This window comes from Hyla sarda, chromosome 10 (genome assembly GCF_029499605.1).
Source record: "Hyla sarda isolate aHylSar1 chromosome 10, aHylSar1.hap1, whole genome shotgun sequence".
In the NCBI taxonomy this organism is placed as follows: Eukaryota; Metazoa; Chordata; class Amphibia; order Anura; family Hylidae; genus Hyla; species Hyla sarda.
Genome location: NC_079198.1, coordinates 3,889,389 through 3,904,069, shown reverse-complemented (window position 1 = coordinate 3,904,069; position 14,681 = coordinate 3,889,389). Strand labels below are relative to the sequence as shown.

At 48.0% G+C, this 14,681-nt stretch overlaps 4 protein-coding genes across 4 annotated transcripts in view; 3 read left to right on the top strand and 1 right to left on the bottom strand.

Moving 5' to 3' along the window:
• Positions 1 to 3,445: 3,445 nt before the first annotated feature.
• Positions 3,446 to 4,162, top strand: LOC130294251 (claudin-8-like). The gene has a single exon (XM_056543839.1). The coding sequence runs from the start codon at positions 3,446 to 3,448 to the stop codon at positions 4,160 to 4,162; it is 717 nt and encodes a 238-aa protein (XP_056399814.1).
• Positions 4,163 to 4,206: 44 nt separating this feature from the next.
• LOC130294250 (claudin-8-like) lies at positions 4,207 to 6,865 on the top strand. Its single transcript, XM_056543837.1, has 2 exons — positions 4,207 to 4,261; positions 6,126 to 6,865. The coding sequence occupies exons 1-2, from the start codon at positions 4,207 to 4,209 to the stop codon at positions 6,863 to 6,865; spliced, it is 795 nt and encodes a 264-aa protein (XP_056399812.1).
• A 1,628-nt stretch (positions 6,866 to 8,493) lies between these two features.
• LOC130294015 (claudin-8-like) lies at positions 8,494 to 11,402 on the top strand. Its single transcript, XM_056543375.1, has one exon. The coding sequence runs from the start codon at positions 9,919 to 9,921 to the stop codon at positions 10,726 to 10,728; it is 810 nt and encodes a 269-aa protein (XP_056399350.1). The 5' UTR covers positions 8,494 to 9,918; the 3' UTR covers positions 10,729 to 11,402.
• A 2,889-nt stretch (positions 11,403 to 14,291) lies between these two features.
• Positions 14,292 to 14,681, bottom strand: part of CPLANE2 (ciliogenesis and planar polarity effector complex subunit 2) — a 3,573-nt gene continuing 3,183 nt past the window's right edge. Inside the window, exon 5 of the mRNA XM_056542344.1 lies at positions 14,292 to 14,676. Coding sequence (XP_056398319.1) covers positions 14,406 to 14,676 — 271 coding nt within the window. The 3' untranslated portion in view covers positions 14,292 to 14,405. The remainder of the gene's footprint in view (positions 14,677 to 14,681) is intronic.

Below are 14,681 nucleotides of genomic sequence, written 5' to 3'. Positions count from 1 at the left end.
ATTGTATTGGACTGTGTGCAGGCAGTAGGGCTCACCCTCAGACCCGAGAAATGTGTAATTGGGGTGGCGTATACCTAACCGGGTGGGTAGTGAGTGCCAGAGTCCAGAGCTGCCAAAGATAGAGGCAGATGCCTGCTGGCCCACTCCATGCACCAAGACCCAGGTCCTAGTGTTCTTGGGTACCGCTGGCTATTACCACAAAATTATTCCTGAGTACAGATCCAAGACAAGAAAAATCTGCCTAAACAAGTCATGTGTTCTCCAGGGTGTGAAGCCGCCTTCCAGAAACTCAAACACGCTCTGGTTACTGCACCCGTACTGACTGCACCTGATCCCTCTTTTTTGACTAGGAGCAGTACTAAACCAAGTAGGCGACAATGACTGTAAGCACCCGGTGATGTACATTAGCCGCAAGCTGTTACCTCAGGAGGTAGGGTATGCAGCCGTGGAGAAGAAGTGTCTGGCTCTGGTCTAGGCCCTCAAAAACTTTCAGCCATATCTATATAGGCAGTACTTTATGGTGCTCACCAACCACAACCCTCTCGTAAGGCTTCATCGTGTCTCTGGAGAAAATGGCCAACTCCTGAGATGGAGCCTTGCCCTGCAGCATTATGACTTCAGGATTCAGGACTGACCGGGGAAGCAGAACGAGAAGGCTGATGGTCTGTCCTGGCAACAAGAACTCGAGATTTGAACAATACTTATCTTCTCAGACAGCCCCCAGCCAACTCGAAAGGATCTGGCCGGGTCTGAGAGTCATTTGGACAAGGGAGGAATATTCTTACTTGGCATCAAGACAGCATGTGCCATGGTTATGTGTCATAACTGTGTATCTGCCACCATCTCCTGCTGAGACTCTGCCCGGCAACAGACAAACACCACTTTATGTTGTTTACCGATAAAGTCTTATAAGGGCAATGGAATGTGAGAATGTCATGTGACTTGCCTTGAGGGAAGGGGGATTCAAAACTGTTTTACATCATGTCTTTGGGAGGGGGATATGAAAGCTGTTGTTTTACCTCAATAAATCAGTTTATGTTCTGCATTGACATGAACCAGAGGTGTGTGGTGTCTTCTCTGACAGAAGGGGACATAAGGACCGCATGGTTCTGGTGTCTTCTCTGACAGAAGGGGACATAAGGATCACATGTTTCTGGTGTCTTCTCTGAGGGAATAGGACATAAGGATCGAATGGCTCTGGTGTCTTCTCTGAGGGAAAGGGACATAAGGACCGCATGGTTCTGGTGTCTTCTCTGAGGGAAGGGGACATAAGGATCGCATGGTTCTGGTGTCTTCTCTGAGGGAAGGGGACATACGGATCGCATGGTTCTGGTGTCTTCTCTGAGGGAATAGGACATAAGGATCGCATGGTTCTGATGTCTTCTCTGAGGGAAAGGGACATAAGGACCGCATAGTTCTGGTGTCTTCTCTGAGGGAATAGGACATAAGGATCGAATGGCTCTGGTGTCTTCTCTGAGGGAAAGGGACATAAGGACCGCATGGTTCTGGTGTCTTCTCTGACAGAAGGGGACATAAGGATCACATGGTTCTGGTGTCTTCTCTGACAGAAGGGGACATAAGGATCACATGGTTCTGGTGTCTTCTCTAAGGGAATAGGACATAAGGATCGAATGGCTCTGGTGTCTTCTCTGAGGGAAAGGGACATAAGGACCGCATAGTTCTGGTGTCTTCTCTGAGGGAATAGGACATAAGGATCGAATGGCTCTGGTGTCTTCTCTGAGGGAAAGGGACATAAGGACCGCATAGTTCTGGTGTCTTCTCTGAGGGAATAGGACATAAGGATCGAATGGCTCTGGTGTCTTCTCTGAGGGAAAGGGACATAAGGACCGCATGGTTCTGGTGTCTTCTCTGACAGAAGGGGACATAAGGATCACATGGTTCTGGTGTCTTCTCTGACAGAAGGGGACATAAGGATCACATGGTTCTGGTGTCTTCTCTAAGGGAATAGGACATAAGGATCGAATGGCTCTGGTGTCTTCTCTGAGGGAAAGGGACATAAGGACCGCATAGTTCTGGTGTCTTCTCTGAGGGAATAGGACATAAGGATCGAATGGCTCTGGTGTCTTCTCTGAGGGAAAGGGACATAAGGACCGCATGGTTCTGGTGTCTTCTCTGAGGGAAGGGGACATAAGGACCGCATGGTTCTGGTGTCTTCTCTGAGGGAATAGGACATAAGGATCGCATGGTTCTGGTGTCTTCTCTGAGGGAAAGGGACATAAGGATCGCATGGTTCTGGTGTCTTCTCTGAGGGAAAGGGACATAAGGATTGCATGGTTCTGGTGTCTTCTCTGAGGGAAGGGGACATAAGGATCACATGGTTCTGGTGTCTTCTCTGACTGCATGGTTCTGGTGTCTGCATGGTTCTGGTGTCTTCTCTGAGGGAAAGGGACATAAGGATCACATGGTTCTGGTGTCTCCTCTGAGGGAAGGGGACATATGGACCGCATGGTTCTGGTGTCTTCTCTGAGGGAAAGGGACATATGGACCGCATGGTTCTGGTGTCTTCTCTGAGGGAAGGGGATATAAGGATTGAATGGTTCTGGTGTCTTCTCTGAGGGAAGGGGACCTAAGGACCGCATGGTTCTGGTGTCTTCTCTGAGGGAAGGGGACATAAGGATTGAATGGTTCTGGTGTCTTCTCTGAGGGAATAGGACATAAGGATCGCATGGTTCTGGTGTCTTCTCTGATGGAATAGGATATAAGGAACAAATGGTTCTGGTGTCTTCTCTGAGGGAAGGGGACATAAGGATCGCATAGTTCTGGATATCCGGATTGCAAGATCTTAGGACAACATGGAGCTGCAAAGTTGGGGTATAAGGGCTCCGTGACAAGGACTAGACCCAAGGATTTAAGCTGTGGATCAGACCCAAAGACTTAAGTTGGGGTTTAGACCAAAGGACAGGATCTGAATATTACAACAGAGGACAGGGGCTGATCCGAAGTCTACGGCTGAGGTCCCCTGATCTATGAGACCATTTGTTGCTGCGGTCTAGGAAGGCCATCTGTAAGGAGCTTCACTACAGTCATCAGCTTCCATAGTTCTTTCTTTCTACTTTGAATCATATGAATTATTTATAAGGTTCCCTTCCCGCCCTGAGTCAACAGAAAGACATTTCTGACAATTAGAAATACTTGAAGAACTGAAAACAAAGAGAAAGATAATAGGGAAGATCCTATAGTAACAGCACAGGTGAACCTGAGCCCTCGAGGGCTCCCTCTTATGGTTGTGTCCCGCTCCTGTATCTTCCATTGTGTGAGATAATTGTTGTCCTCACTCTGAAGTGTAGTCATCCTCCTGTCATCCCCCCCATTGTCTTCCGCACGTGACCTAATATATAAAATGTGTGGCCCTGGATGGGACAGGTTCAGTCATTGCCTGCAGTTCGTCTTCTGTATCTTAGGGAGAGTCTCCTACCTGGCAGACATGATGTGCTGTGTTATCCATATTCTTGGCCTCCTCACTGGGTTCATTGGTATGGTCTTGACCTGGGTCGTCACCTTCATGCCTCAGTGGAGATTGGTTGTCTTGGCTGAAAACAACGGTCTGGTCATCCCAGGTGGCCGCATTGACGGCGAGTGGATCAGCCGCTGGGATGGCCTGTGGCTTACGTGTCTGAGGCTACCACGGCTAGAACTGTATTGTGACAACTATGGCTCCCAGGTGTCCCTGACCTCCGATCTAAGAGCAGCCAGGATATTAATGAGCTTTGCCACTGGCATAGCCGTCTTAGCCTTCATATTCTCTGTCGTTGGCTTTGTGCTTACTCATTGCTGCCGATGGGGCGACAAGAAAGGAAGTGACCGCAACTGCTTCACCTTGGCCGCTGGACTAATGTACATCCTCAGCACCATCCTTGTCCTCATTCCCGTCATCTGGACCACTGTCTACATTGCTCGCCGTGCCTATGATGCTGCATTCTCCAGTGGGGCAGTGCGCATCGAGATAGGAGATGCTCTGATGGTAGCGTGGCCCAATATTGTCTTCCTCTTCGGAGGGGGCATCATACTGATCTTCCTCTGCTGCCTCTGCACCCTGAGCACTTGCTGCACCAATGATCCTTGCGAAGAACGGGCCTCATGCCAGCAGCCAGAAGCTAAACCGGAGCGGACGAACTGCAGCCCCCGCATGGAGTACCTATGAGGAGAGCAGGAGACCACCTCAGGTCTTCTCCTCACGAAAGACTCATGGACCTCCATGTCAAGTATCCAGATGGAGCAGAATGTATTCCAGCTGAACCAGGTAAATGCACTGGTTGAACATGACTTTTACTATATATTATGTTCGGGATTTTGGAGGCTTATTCTGGTCACCCTTTTATAGACATTGGACTTTGATGTGGCTCCACCAACAGAGAAGGTTCCGGGCCCCAATGCACAATCTGCAAAAGCTCACAGGTCCATGATCATGTATTTATTATATTATAAAAGACATTGATGTGCATGAATGTGATCTGTTTTGTGTCCTTCATAGAGACAGACTGTAGACCTGTAGCCTTACAACCCCCCCCCCCCCCCCCAACTCTTGTACTAAATGTTTCTCCCAAATGGAGATTGTGTAATGAGTTATTTCTGTAAATATAATGGACTGAAATATTATTAAAGATTAAGAGAGTGCTAGTCCCGTGGAGTTGTATTCTTGTTTGCATACATTTTTCAAGTAAAACTCCATCAGCCCAATGCAGTTTTCCTTTCCACCATCCCAATAGAGTTTTATTCAAGGCTGTGCATAGAATTAATGGGGCCCCAGCAAAAAAATTGGGCGCTACTCCTATTTTTGCCCCACCCAGGTCCCCCTGTTTCACAGGTCCCATAGCAGTTCTGTGGTCTGCCTCCAGAGCATTGAACATGACCTAAAATTAAAAGAAATCCTAATAAAAGAAATAAAACAAGGATCACGCCTTTTGTCATACCACAATGATGGCCACAGACCTGTGCACACCACACTGTGTAGATCCAAAGACTGAAGCAGAGGAGGAAAACCACAGAATAGTTTTTTGTTTTTTAAATCAGATCTTTTTATTAAGTTTTAATTAGATTTATACAAGAAAGAGAACCCCCCCCCTCACACACACACACACATACACAACAGGTAACCCACAGAATTGTCATTAAGAACTAGACCCAATGACTGGAGCTGAGGAGTAAACCACAGAATGGTTTAAATCAGATCTTTTTTTATTAAGTTTTAATCAGATTTATACAAGAATGAGAAAACACACATACCACACAACAACACCCCCCCCCCCCCCCCCCCACACACACACACACAACAGGTAACCCACAGAATTGTCAATGAGAACTAGACCCAAGGACTGGAGCTGAGAAGTAGGCCAGAGAACTAGAGTTAAGGAGTAAACCCAAGAAATGGAGCTTTAGACTAGACCCGAGGACTAGACCCAAGGCCTGGATAAGAGGACTAGACCCAAGTATTGGAACTGAATAGTAGACCGGAGAATTTGAGCTAAGAACTAAACCCAAGCATTGGCTCTAAGGACTAGACCTGACAGCTAGACCCAAGGAATGAAGCGGAGAACTAGACCCAAGGACTGGAGTTATTGATCAGACCCCAAAGACTAAAACTGAGGACTAGACCAGAGGACTGGATCTAAATATTACACCAGAGGACTGGGGCTGAGGGTTAAACTCGAAGTCTACGGCTGAGGTCCCCTGATATATGAGACCATTTGTTGCGGTCTAGGAAGGCCATCTGTAAGGAGCTTCGCTACAGTCATCAGCTTCCATAGTTCTTTCTCTGTTTCTACTTTGTATCATATGAATTATTCATAAGGTTCCTGCCCTGAGTCACCAGAAAGAAATTCCTGACAATTAGAAATTCTTGAAGAACTGAAAACAAAGTAATAGATAATGGGGAAGATCCTGTAGTAACAGCACATGTGAACCTTATCCCTTGGGGCTCCCTCTTATGGTTGTGTCCTGCTCCTGTATCCTCCATTGCGTGAGGTAATTATTGTCCTCACTCTGAAGTGTAGTCATCCTCCTGTCATCCCTCTCATTGTCTCCTGCACGTGACCTGATATATAAAATGTGTGGCCCTGGATGGGACATGTTCAGTCATTGCCTGCAGTTCGTCTTCTGTATCTTAGGGAGAGACTCTTGCCTGGCAGCCATGATCTGCATCCTTTTTCATATGCTTGGCCTCCTCACTGGGTTCATTGGTATGATCTTGACCTGGGTCGTCACCTTCATGCCTCAGTGGAGATTGGTTGTCTTGGCTGAGAACAACGGTCTGGTCATCCCAGGTGGCCGCATTGACGGCGAGTGGATCAGCCGATGGGACGGCTTGTGGCTTACGTGTCTGAAGCAACCGCGGATAGAGCTGTATTGTAACAGCTATGGCTCCCAGGTGTCCCTGACCTCCGACCTAAGAGCAGCCAGGATATTGATGAGTTTTGCCACTGGCATAGCCGTCTTAGCCTTCATATTTGGCATCGTTGGCTTTGTGCTTACTCAGTGCTGCCGATCCTGCGACAAGAAAGGAAGTGACCGCAACTGCTTCACCTTGGCCGCTGGACTATTGTTCATCCTTAGCGCAATTCTTGTCCTCATTCCCGTCATCTGGACCACGGTCTACATTGCTCACCGTGCCTATGATGCTGCATTCACCAGGCAGGCAGTGCGCATCGAGATAGGAGACGCTCTGATGGTAGCGTGGCCCAATATCGCCTTCCTCCTCGGAGGGGGCATCGTACTGACCTTCCTCTGCTGCTTCTGCACCCTGAGCACTTGCTGCACCAATGATCCCTGTGAAGAACGGGCCTCGTGCCAGCAGCCAGAAGTTAAACCGGAGCGAGCGAGCTGTAGCCCCCGCATGGAGTACCTATGAGGAGAGCAGGAGACCACCTCAGATCTTCTCCTCATGAAAGACTCATGGACATCCTTGTCGTGTATCCAAATGGAGAAGAACCTATTTCAGCTGAGCCAGGTAAATGCACTGGTTGAACATAACTTTTACTATATCTTAAGTTGGGGCTCATGGAGGCTTTTTCTGGTCACCCCAAAGCATCCTTATAGACATTGGACTTTGATGTGGCCCCACCAACAGAGAAGCTCCCAGGCTCCAATGCAGAATCTGCACAAGCTCACTGTGACGTCACAGGTCCAGGATCATGTATTTATTATATTATTTATCATAGAAGCCATTAATGTGCCTGAGTGTGATATGTTTTGTGTCCTCCATAGAGACAGACCGTAGACCTGTGGCCTCCCCCTCCCCAACTCTTGTACCAAATGTGTCTCCCAAATGGAGATTGTGTAATGAATTATTTATTTTTGTGAATATAATGAACTGAAATATTATTAAAGATGATGAGAGTGATAGTCTCGTGAAGTTGTTAAAATTATTGTTTGCATACATTTTCCAAATAAAACTTAGCCCGATTTAATTTCCCATCCCAATAGAACTCTTTCCAGGGGTGTGAATAGAATTCATGATGCCCCACAGCATAGATCAGAATTGGTTGCTGCTCCTGTTTTTGCCATGGGGCCCTACTAATCTCCCCTCCCCCTATAGTGAGGCCTGAATACCTGCCTCTGTATATGCTGGGGTAGGTTAGGTAGATCCAGAGCCATTTCACCTTTCATTGGTCAGCCAAGTTTTGAGGCAGCTGGGACTATTAGTTCAAGAGGTGGAGGAATGGGGGGGAGTTTGCGTCTGGTGGTACAGGGGCCTATAGAGGCAGACAACATAACCACACTCAGGCCCCCTGCTTCACAGGTCCTATAACGGTTTTGTAGTTTGCCTCTGGGGCCGGTACACCACAGGATTTATCCTATGAGCATTGAACACGACCTAAAACTAAAAGTAACCTTAATAAAAACAAAATAAAACAAGGACCATCCCTTTTGTCATACCACAATGATGTCCGCAGACCAGTACCCACCTTGTGATCAGACTCCATGATTGGACTTTCACCTCATACAATGACCCCCCCCCCCCCCCCGATTGGTTTCTCATCCCAATCAGTACCCACCATGTGATTGGACACTCAACTCATACAGTGCCCACCCAATGATTGGACTCCCACTTTATACAGTGCCTACCCCATAACTGGACTCTCACCTCATACAGTGTCCACAGCTGATTGGACTCTCACCTCATACAGCGTCTACCCCATGATTGTACTCTAACCCCGTACAGTGCCCATCCCATGATTGGACCCCCACCTCATACAATGCACATCCCCTCATTGGACTCTCACCTTATACAGTGTCCACAGCTGATTGGACTTTCACCTCATACAGGGTCTACCCCATGATTGTACTCTAACCCCTTACAGCGCCCATCTATGATTGGACCCCCACCTCATACAATGCACATACACCCCCCCCCCCCCCCCCGATTGGTTTCTCATCCCAATCAGTTCCCACCCCGTGATTGTATTCTCATCTCATAAAGTGCCTACCCCATGATTGGACACCCACCTCATACAGTGCCCACCCAATGATTGGACACCCACCTTATACAGTGCCTACCCCATGATTGGATTCTCACCTCATACAGTGTCCACAGCTGATTGTACTTTCACCTCATACAGTGTCTACCCCATGATTGTACTCTAACCCCGTACAGTGCCCACCCCATGATTGGATTCTCATCTCATACAGTGCACACCCCCTCATTGAACTCTCACTTATTTCCTGATTGGATACTCACCCCATACAATGCCCAACCCCTGATTGGACTTTCACCTTATAGAGTGCCCACTCCCAGATTGATTTTTCACCCCACACACCGCTCACCCCGTGTCTGGACTCGTCACCTAATACAGTTCCCACCCCGTGATTGGAATCCCATTTCATACAGTGCCCACCACATGATTGAACCTCCACGTCATTCATTGCCCACCTCATGATTGGAAACCCACCTCATACTGTGCCCATCCCATAATTGGACCCCCACCTCATTCAGTGCCCACCCTGTCATTGGACTGTCACCCCATACACTGCCCACCTCGTGATTGGACCCTACCTCATACTCAAGGATTGGAACTGAAGAGTAGACCTGAAAATTGGAGCTACAAACTAAACCCAAGACTGGTGCTAAGGACTGTACCTGAGGGCTAGACCCAATGAATAAAGCTGAGAACAAGACCCAAGGACTGGAGCTGAGGAGTAGATCTGAAAACAAGAGCTGAGTCCTCAGATCCAGTCCTTGGGACTAGTCCTTAGCTCTACGATAAATGCTTTGCTCATGTCCTAGGGTCTTGTTCTCAGCTTCAGGCCTTTTCTGCAGTCCTCTGCTCTACTCTTCTGATTCAGTCCTCATGCCAAGTCCTTAGATCCAGTCCTCAAATCAAATCTTCAGTTCCAGTTAGGTGCTAACAGGTGGACCCAAGGACTAGATCTGAGGACTAAACTGAAGGCTGAACCCAAGGACTGAAGCTAACATTTGGAACAAAGGATTAGACCCAAGGACTGGAGTTATGGACTAGACCCAAGGACTGGAGCTAAGGATCAGACCTGAAGACTAGAACTGAGGACTAAGCCAGAGGCCTGGATCTAAGTATTACACCAGAGGACTGGATCTATGTATTACACCAGAGGACTGGATCTAAGTTTGGAGCTTCACTACAGTCATCAGCTTCCATAGTTCTCTGTTTCTACTTCAGATCATATGAATTATTCATAAGGTTCTCACCCTGAGTCACCAGAAAGAAATTTATGACGATTAGAAATTCTTGAAGAACTGAAAACAAAGAGATAGATAATAGGGAAGATCCTATAGTGACAGCACAGGTGAACCTGAGGCCTCGCGGGCTCCCTCTTATGGTTGTGTTCCGCTCTTTTATCCTCCAATCTGTCAGATAATTGTTGTCCTCATTCTGAAGTGTAGTCCTCCTCCTGTCTTTCCTCCCATTTTCTCACACACGTGACCCGATGAATAAAATGTGTGGCCCTGGATGGGACAGGTTCAGTCATTGCCTGCAGTTCGTCTTCTGTATCTTAGGGAGAGTCTCTTGCCTGTCAGCCATGATCTGCTGCCTTATCCATATTCTTGGCCTCCTTGCTGGGTTAATTGGAATGGTCTTGACCTGGGTCGTCACCTTCATGCCTCAGTGGAGACTGGTTATCTTGGCTGAGTACAACGGTCTGGTCGTTCCAGGTGGCCGCGTTGACGGAGAGTGGATCAGCCGCTGGGACGGCCTGTGGTACACGTGTATAAGGCTACCACGGCTAGATCTGTTTTGTGAAAACTGGGGCTCCCAGGTGTCCCTGACCACCGACCTAAGAGCAGCCAGGATATTGATGAGTTTTGCCACCGGTGTAGCCGTCTTAGCCTTCATATTCTCCATCGTTGGCTTTGTGCTTACTGAATGCTGCCAATGCTGCTGCAAGAAAGTAAGTGACATCAAAAAATTCACCTTGGCCGCTGGACTATTGTACATCCTCAGCACCATCCTCGTCCTCATTCCCGTCATCTGGACCACGGTCTACATTGCTCACCGTGCCTATGAGGCTTCATTCACCAGGCAGGCAGTGCGCATCGAGATAGGAGACGCTCTGATGGTAGCGTGGCCCAATATCGCCTTCCTCCTCGGAGGGGGCATCATACTGACCTTCCTCTGCTGCTTCTGCGTCCTGAGCACTTGCTGCACCAATGATCCTTGCGAAGAACCGGCCTCGTGCCAGCAGGAAGACGCAAAACAGGAGCGAGTGAGCTACAGCCCCCGCATGGAGTACCTATGAGGAGAGCAGGAGACCACCTCAGATCTTCTCCTCACCAAAGACTCATGGATGTCCTTGTCGTGTATCCAGATGGAGCAGAACGTATTCCAGCTGAGCCAGGTAAATCCACTGGTTTAACATGACTACCTATGGTCGGGCTCCTGGAGGCTTATAGACATTGGACTTTGATGTGGCCCCAGCAGCGGAGAACGTCCTGGGCCCCAATGCAGAATCTGCACAAGCTCCCCGTGATGTCAGAGAGTCCAGGATGATGTATTTATTATATTATTTATCATAAAAGCCATTACTGTGCCTGAGGGCGAGCTGGTGTGTGTCCTCCATTGTCTATAATACTGCTGGCTCTGTATGTGGCCCCTGAGGGCCCCAGGTGCACAGGACGCCGCAGCATATTGTGTGAGTATACGCAGCTGTATGTTATATAGAGTTGCAGAATCTTACCGTAACTTTATGTGATGTTGACTTTTATAATGACCTGTGAACGTTATAATTTATTATGGCGGCCTGCGGGGGGGGGTCGGACTGGTCAGGTTTCTCGCCCTCGTTGCCCCGTATGTGGTAACCGTAGCCTCTAGGGGGCAACAGATGTAAATGTTACCAACATCTTATGTTTCTGTACAGAGTAAAACATTGTTTGCTGCCAGGAAACCAGGAACAAAGTCTTTTGCCACTAGTGTGCCTCCAGCTGTTGCAAAACTACTACTCCCAGCATGCCCGGACAGCCGTTGGCTGTCCGGGCATGCTGGGAGTTGTAGTTTTGCAACAGCTGGAGGCACACCGGGTTGATAAACACTGTGCTCTACTGTACTTGTGTCTGGTGCTAATACCAGGAGGGCACAGGACATGCCTATAATAGTGCAGGCTGATAACAGAGAGCAATAGATGACATTCACCGATAGAGATAGACCGTATCCCTGTGTCCTCTCTGGTACCAAATGTGTCTCCTGAATGGAGACTGTGTAAAAAATTATTTATTTCTGTGAATATAATGGTCTGAAATACTATTAAAGATGATGAGAGTGATAGTCTCGTGGAGTCGTGTTCTTATTTTTCAGATATTTTCCCAGTAAAACTCCGTCAGCCCGGTGTCCTGTCCCCTAATGCTGCTCTATGATCCCCATGCAGAGCCATGACAGCGCTATAGGGGGCACTAGGTGGACCCACAGGATGACGGCGCTCTGGGGTTGTCACAGGATTCAGATGCTAATGCAATGATGTCCGGAGAACAGTGCCCCCCCATAATTGGTTTCTCATCTCGTACAGTGCCCCCCCATAATTGGTTTCTCATCTCGTACATTGCCCCCCCCCCCCCCCATAATTGGTTTCTCACCTCGTACAGTGCCCCCCCGTAATTGGTTTCTCACCTCGTACAGTGCCCCCCCGTAATTGGTTTCTCATCTCGTACAGTGCCCCTCCGTAATTGGTTTCTCACCTCGTACAGTGCCCACCCCGTAATTGGTTTCTCACCTCGTACAGTGCCCCCCCGTAATTGGTTTCTCACCTCGTACAGTGCCCCCCCGTAATTGGTTTCTCATCTCGTACAGTGCCCCTCCGTAATTGGTTTCTCACCTCGTACAGTGCCCACCCCGTAATTGGTTTCTCATCTCGTACAGTGCCCACCCCGTAATTGGTTTCTCACCTCATACAGTGCCCACCCAGTGATTGGTTTCTCACCCTGTACAGTGCCCACCCAGTGATTGGTTTCTCACCTCATACAGTGGCCACCCCGTGATTGGTTTCTCATCTCGTACAGTGCCCACCCAGTGATTGGTTTCTCACCTCATACAGTGCCCACCTCATGACTGGACTCCCACCTAATACAGTTCCCACCCCGTGATTGGACTTTCTTTCACCCACATGAGGGGTACACACAATGGAGAAGGGGCTGCTTGGGCTGGGTGTAATGAAGAAAACTGTGTCCCTGTAATGGAATGTGACCCTCCGCACACGGACAGTTTTCTGCTTTACAGCCGTCTCCCTCTCCTTCCATCTCCGCTCAGACAGATCAGACTGGAGCGCAGCCAGAGAACTCCACGGCCTCTCCCACCAGCACATTTACCCCCTGTTCCCTACAACTCCCACAGCCTTACAGTGAGGACATGCTGGAGCTTGTAGTCTTGCAACAGGTAGCGGAGGGATGGTGGATGTGCGGCGCAGGCGGGTGGGAAAAAGGCTGAGAGATGTGCAGAGAAACTAGCGGGTCGGAGTGAGAAGGAGCGCGCTGTAAGGCAGAAAACTGTCCGAGGGTCACATTCCGCTACAGGGCCCCGGAACACCAGTGCTCCGCTCCAGTGACCTTTCATCTTTCACAGGCCTTTTCAAAAATGAAAGAAGCGATCTGATTGGCTGCTATGGGCAACTCAGCAACTTTTCCTCTGGACGGGTTGTGATAAATCTCCCCCATAGTGCGCACAGATATTACATTTCCAGCACCGTGTACCAGTGCCCAATATTGTGCCCCAGGCTGGAATAGTGCATCAAATTTATCCCTGCACAGTACCACTTCTCCTGTCCTGTATATATATATATATATATACACACACACACTGCACAGTACCACTTCTCCTGTCCTGTATATATATATATATACACACACACACTGCACAGTACCACTTCTCCTGTCCTATATATATATATATATATATATATATATATATATATATATATACACACACACACAGGACATGAGAAGTGGTATTGTGCAGTATATATATATATATATATATATATATACTGCACAATACCACTTCTCATGTCCTCTGTGTGTGTGTGTGTATGTATATATATATATATATATATATATATATATATATACACACTGCACAGTACCACTTCTTCTGTCTTGTATATATATATATATATATATATATATATATATATATATATATATACACACACACTGCACAGTACCACTTCTCCTGTCCTGTATGTATATATATATATATATATATACATACATATATATATATACACACACTGCACAGTACCACTTCTCCTGTCCTGTATACTGGGTGTAATCATCAGTATCTGCTCTTATTCTGTATATATACACTGCACAGTACCACTTCTCTCTGTCAGGCTGTATATGACACACTTTCCTATATACAGATCTAGAACATATGAATATTTTGGGCACATTTCTGAGGTGTGAGGTCAGGGCTCATTATGGGATGTGTGAGGTCAGGGCTCATTACGGGATCCTGTCACTGATCCCTTGGGTCGGAGTCACCCTATAAATGTCTGAATCACATCAGATATGGCTGAGCCCCGGAGACGTTATCACAGGGAGGGGTCATGTATGTATCAGGATTCCACACGTGGCACCGCAGCTAAAGATAACCACAGTATTCTGGAGGGGGAGGGGCCTGATGATGTCAGAGGGGGTGGGGCTGATGGCGTCCTCACCTATATATGTAACATACCCGACACCCAATATGGGTCACATGGACTCGTTTTATGCCTACACCAGTATTTCCCAAACTAAGGCAAAACTACAACTCCCAGCATGCCTAGACAGCCAAAAGCCTGTCTGCCTTCCCCAGAGGATACACAGAGGAATCCGCAGTCTGTAGAATATTTTATAAATTATTGAAAAGCAAAAAATTCTCCCAAATAATAAATCCGGAATAAATTAACCCATTAAATATCAATATCATAGGAAAGTCACATGATACCGGCGATCACGACTGCTGCTCGCAGATCTCTTCCTGGGATCCACTCTGTCCAATGTCAATCAGTCCGGCAGTGATCTGGTCTCTGTGCCAAAGGACTTCGGCCAAGCCATTCAGCACCGGAGCAGCGTCTGCCAGTTCTACCCGTCCATCCAGACTCCGCCCATCGCCGGTTCGGGGACCATTGACGCTCCTGACCCGCATGATGGGCAGCTGCCACGTCTGCTGGAAGTCCCTGATGTCCTGCTCGGTGACGTCTGTGTGCATGAACTGGTCCAGTCTAGT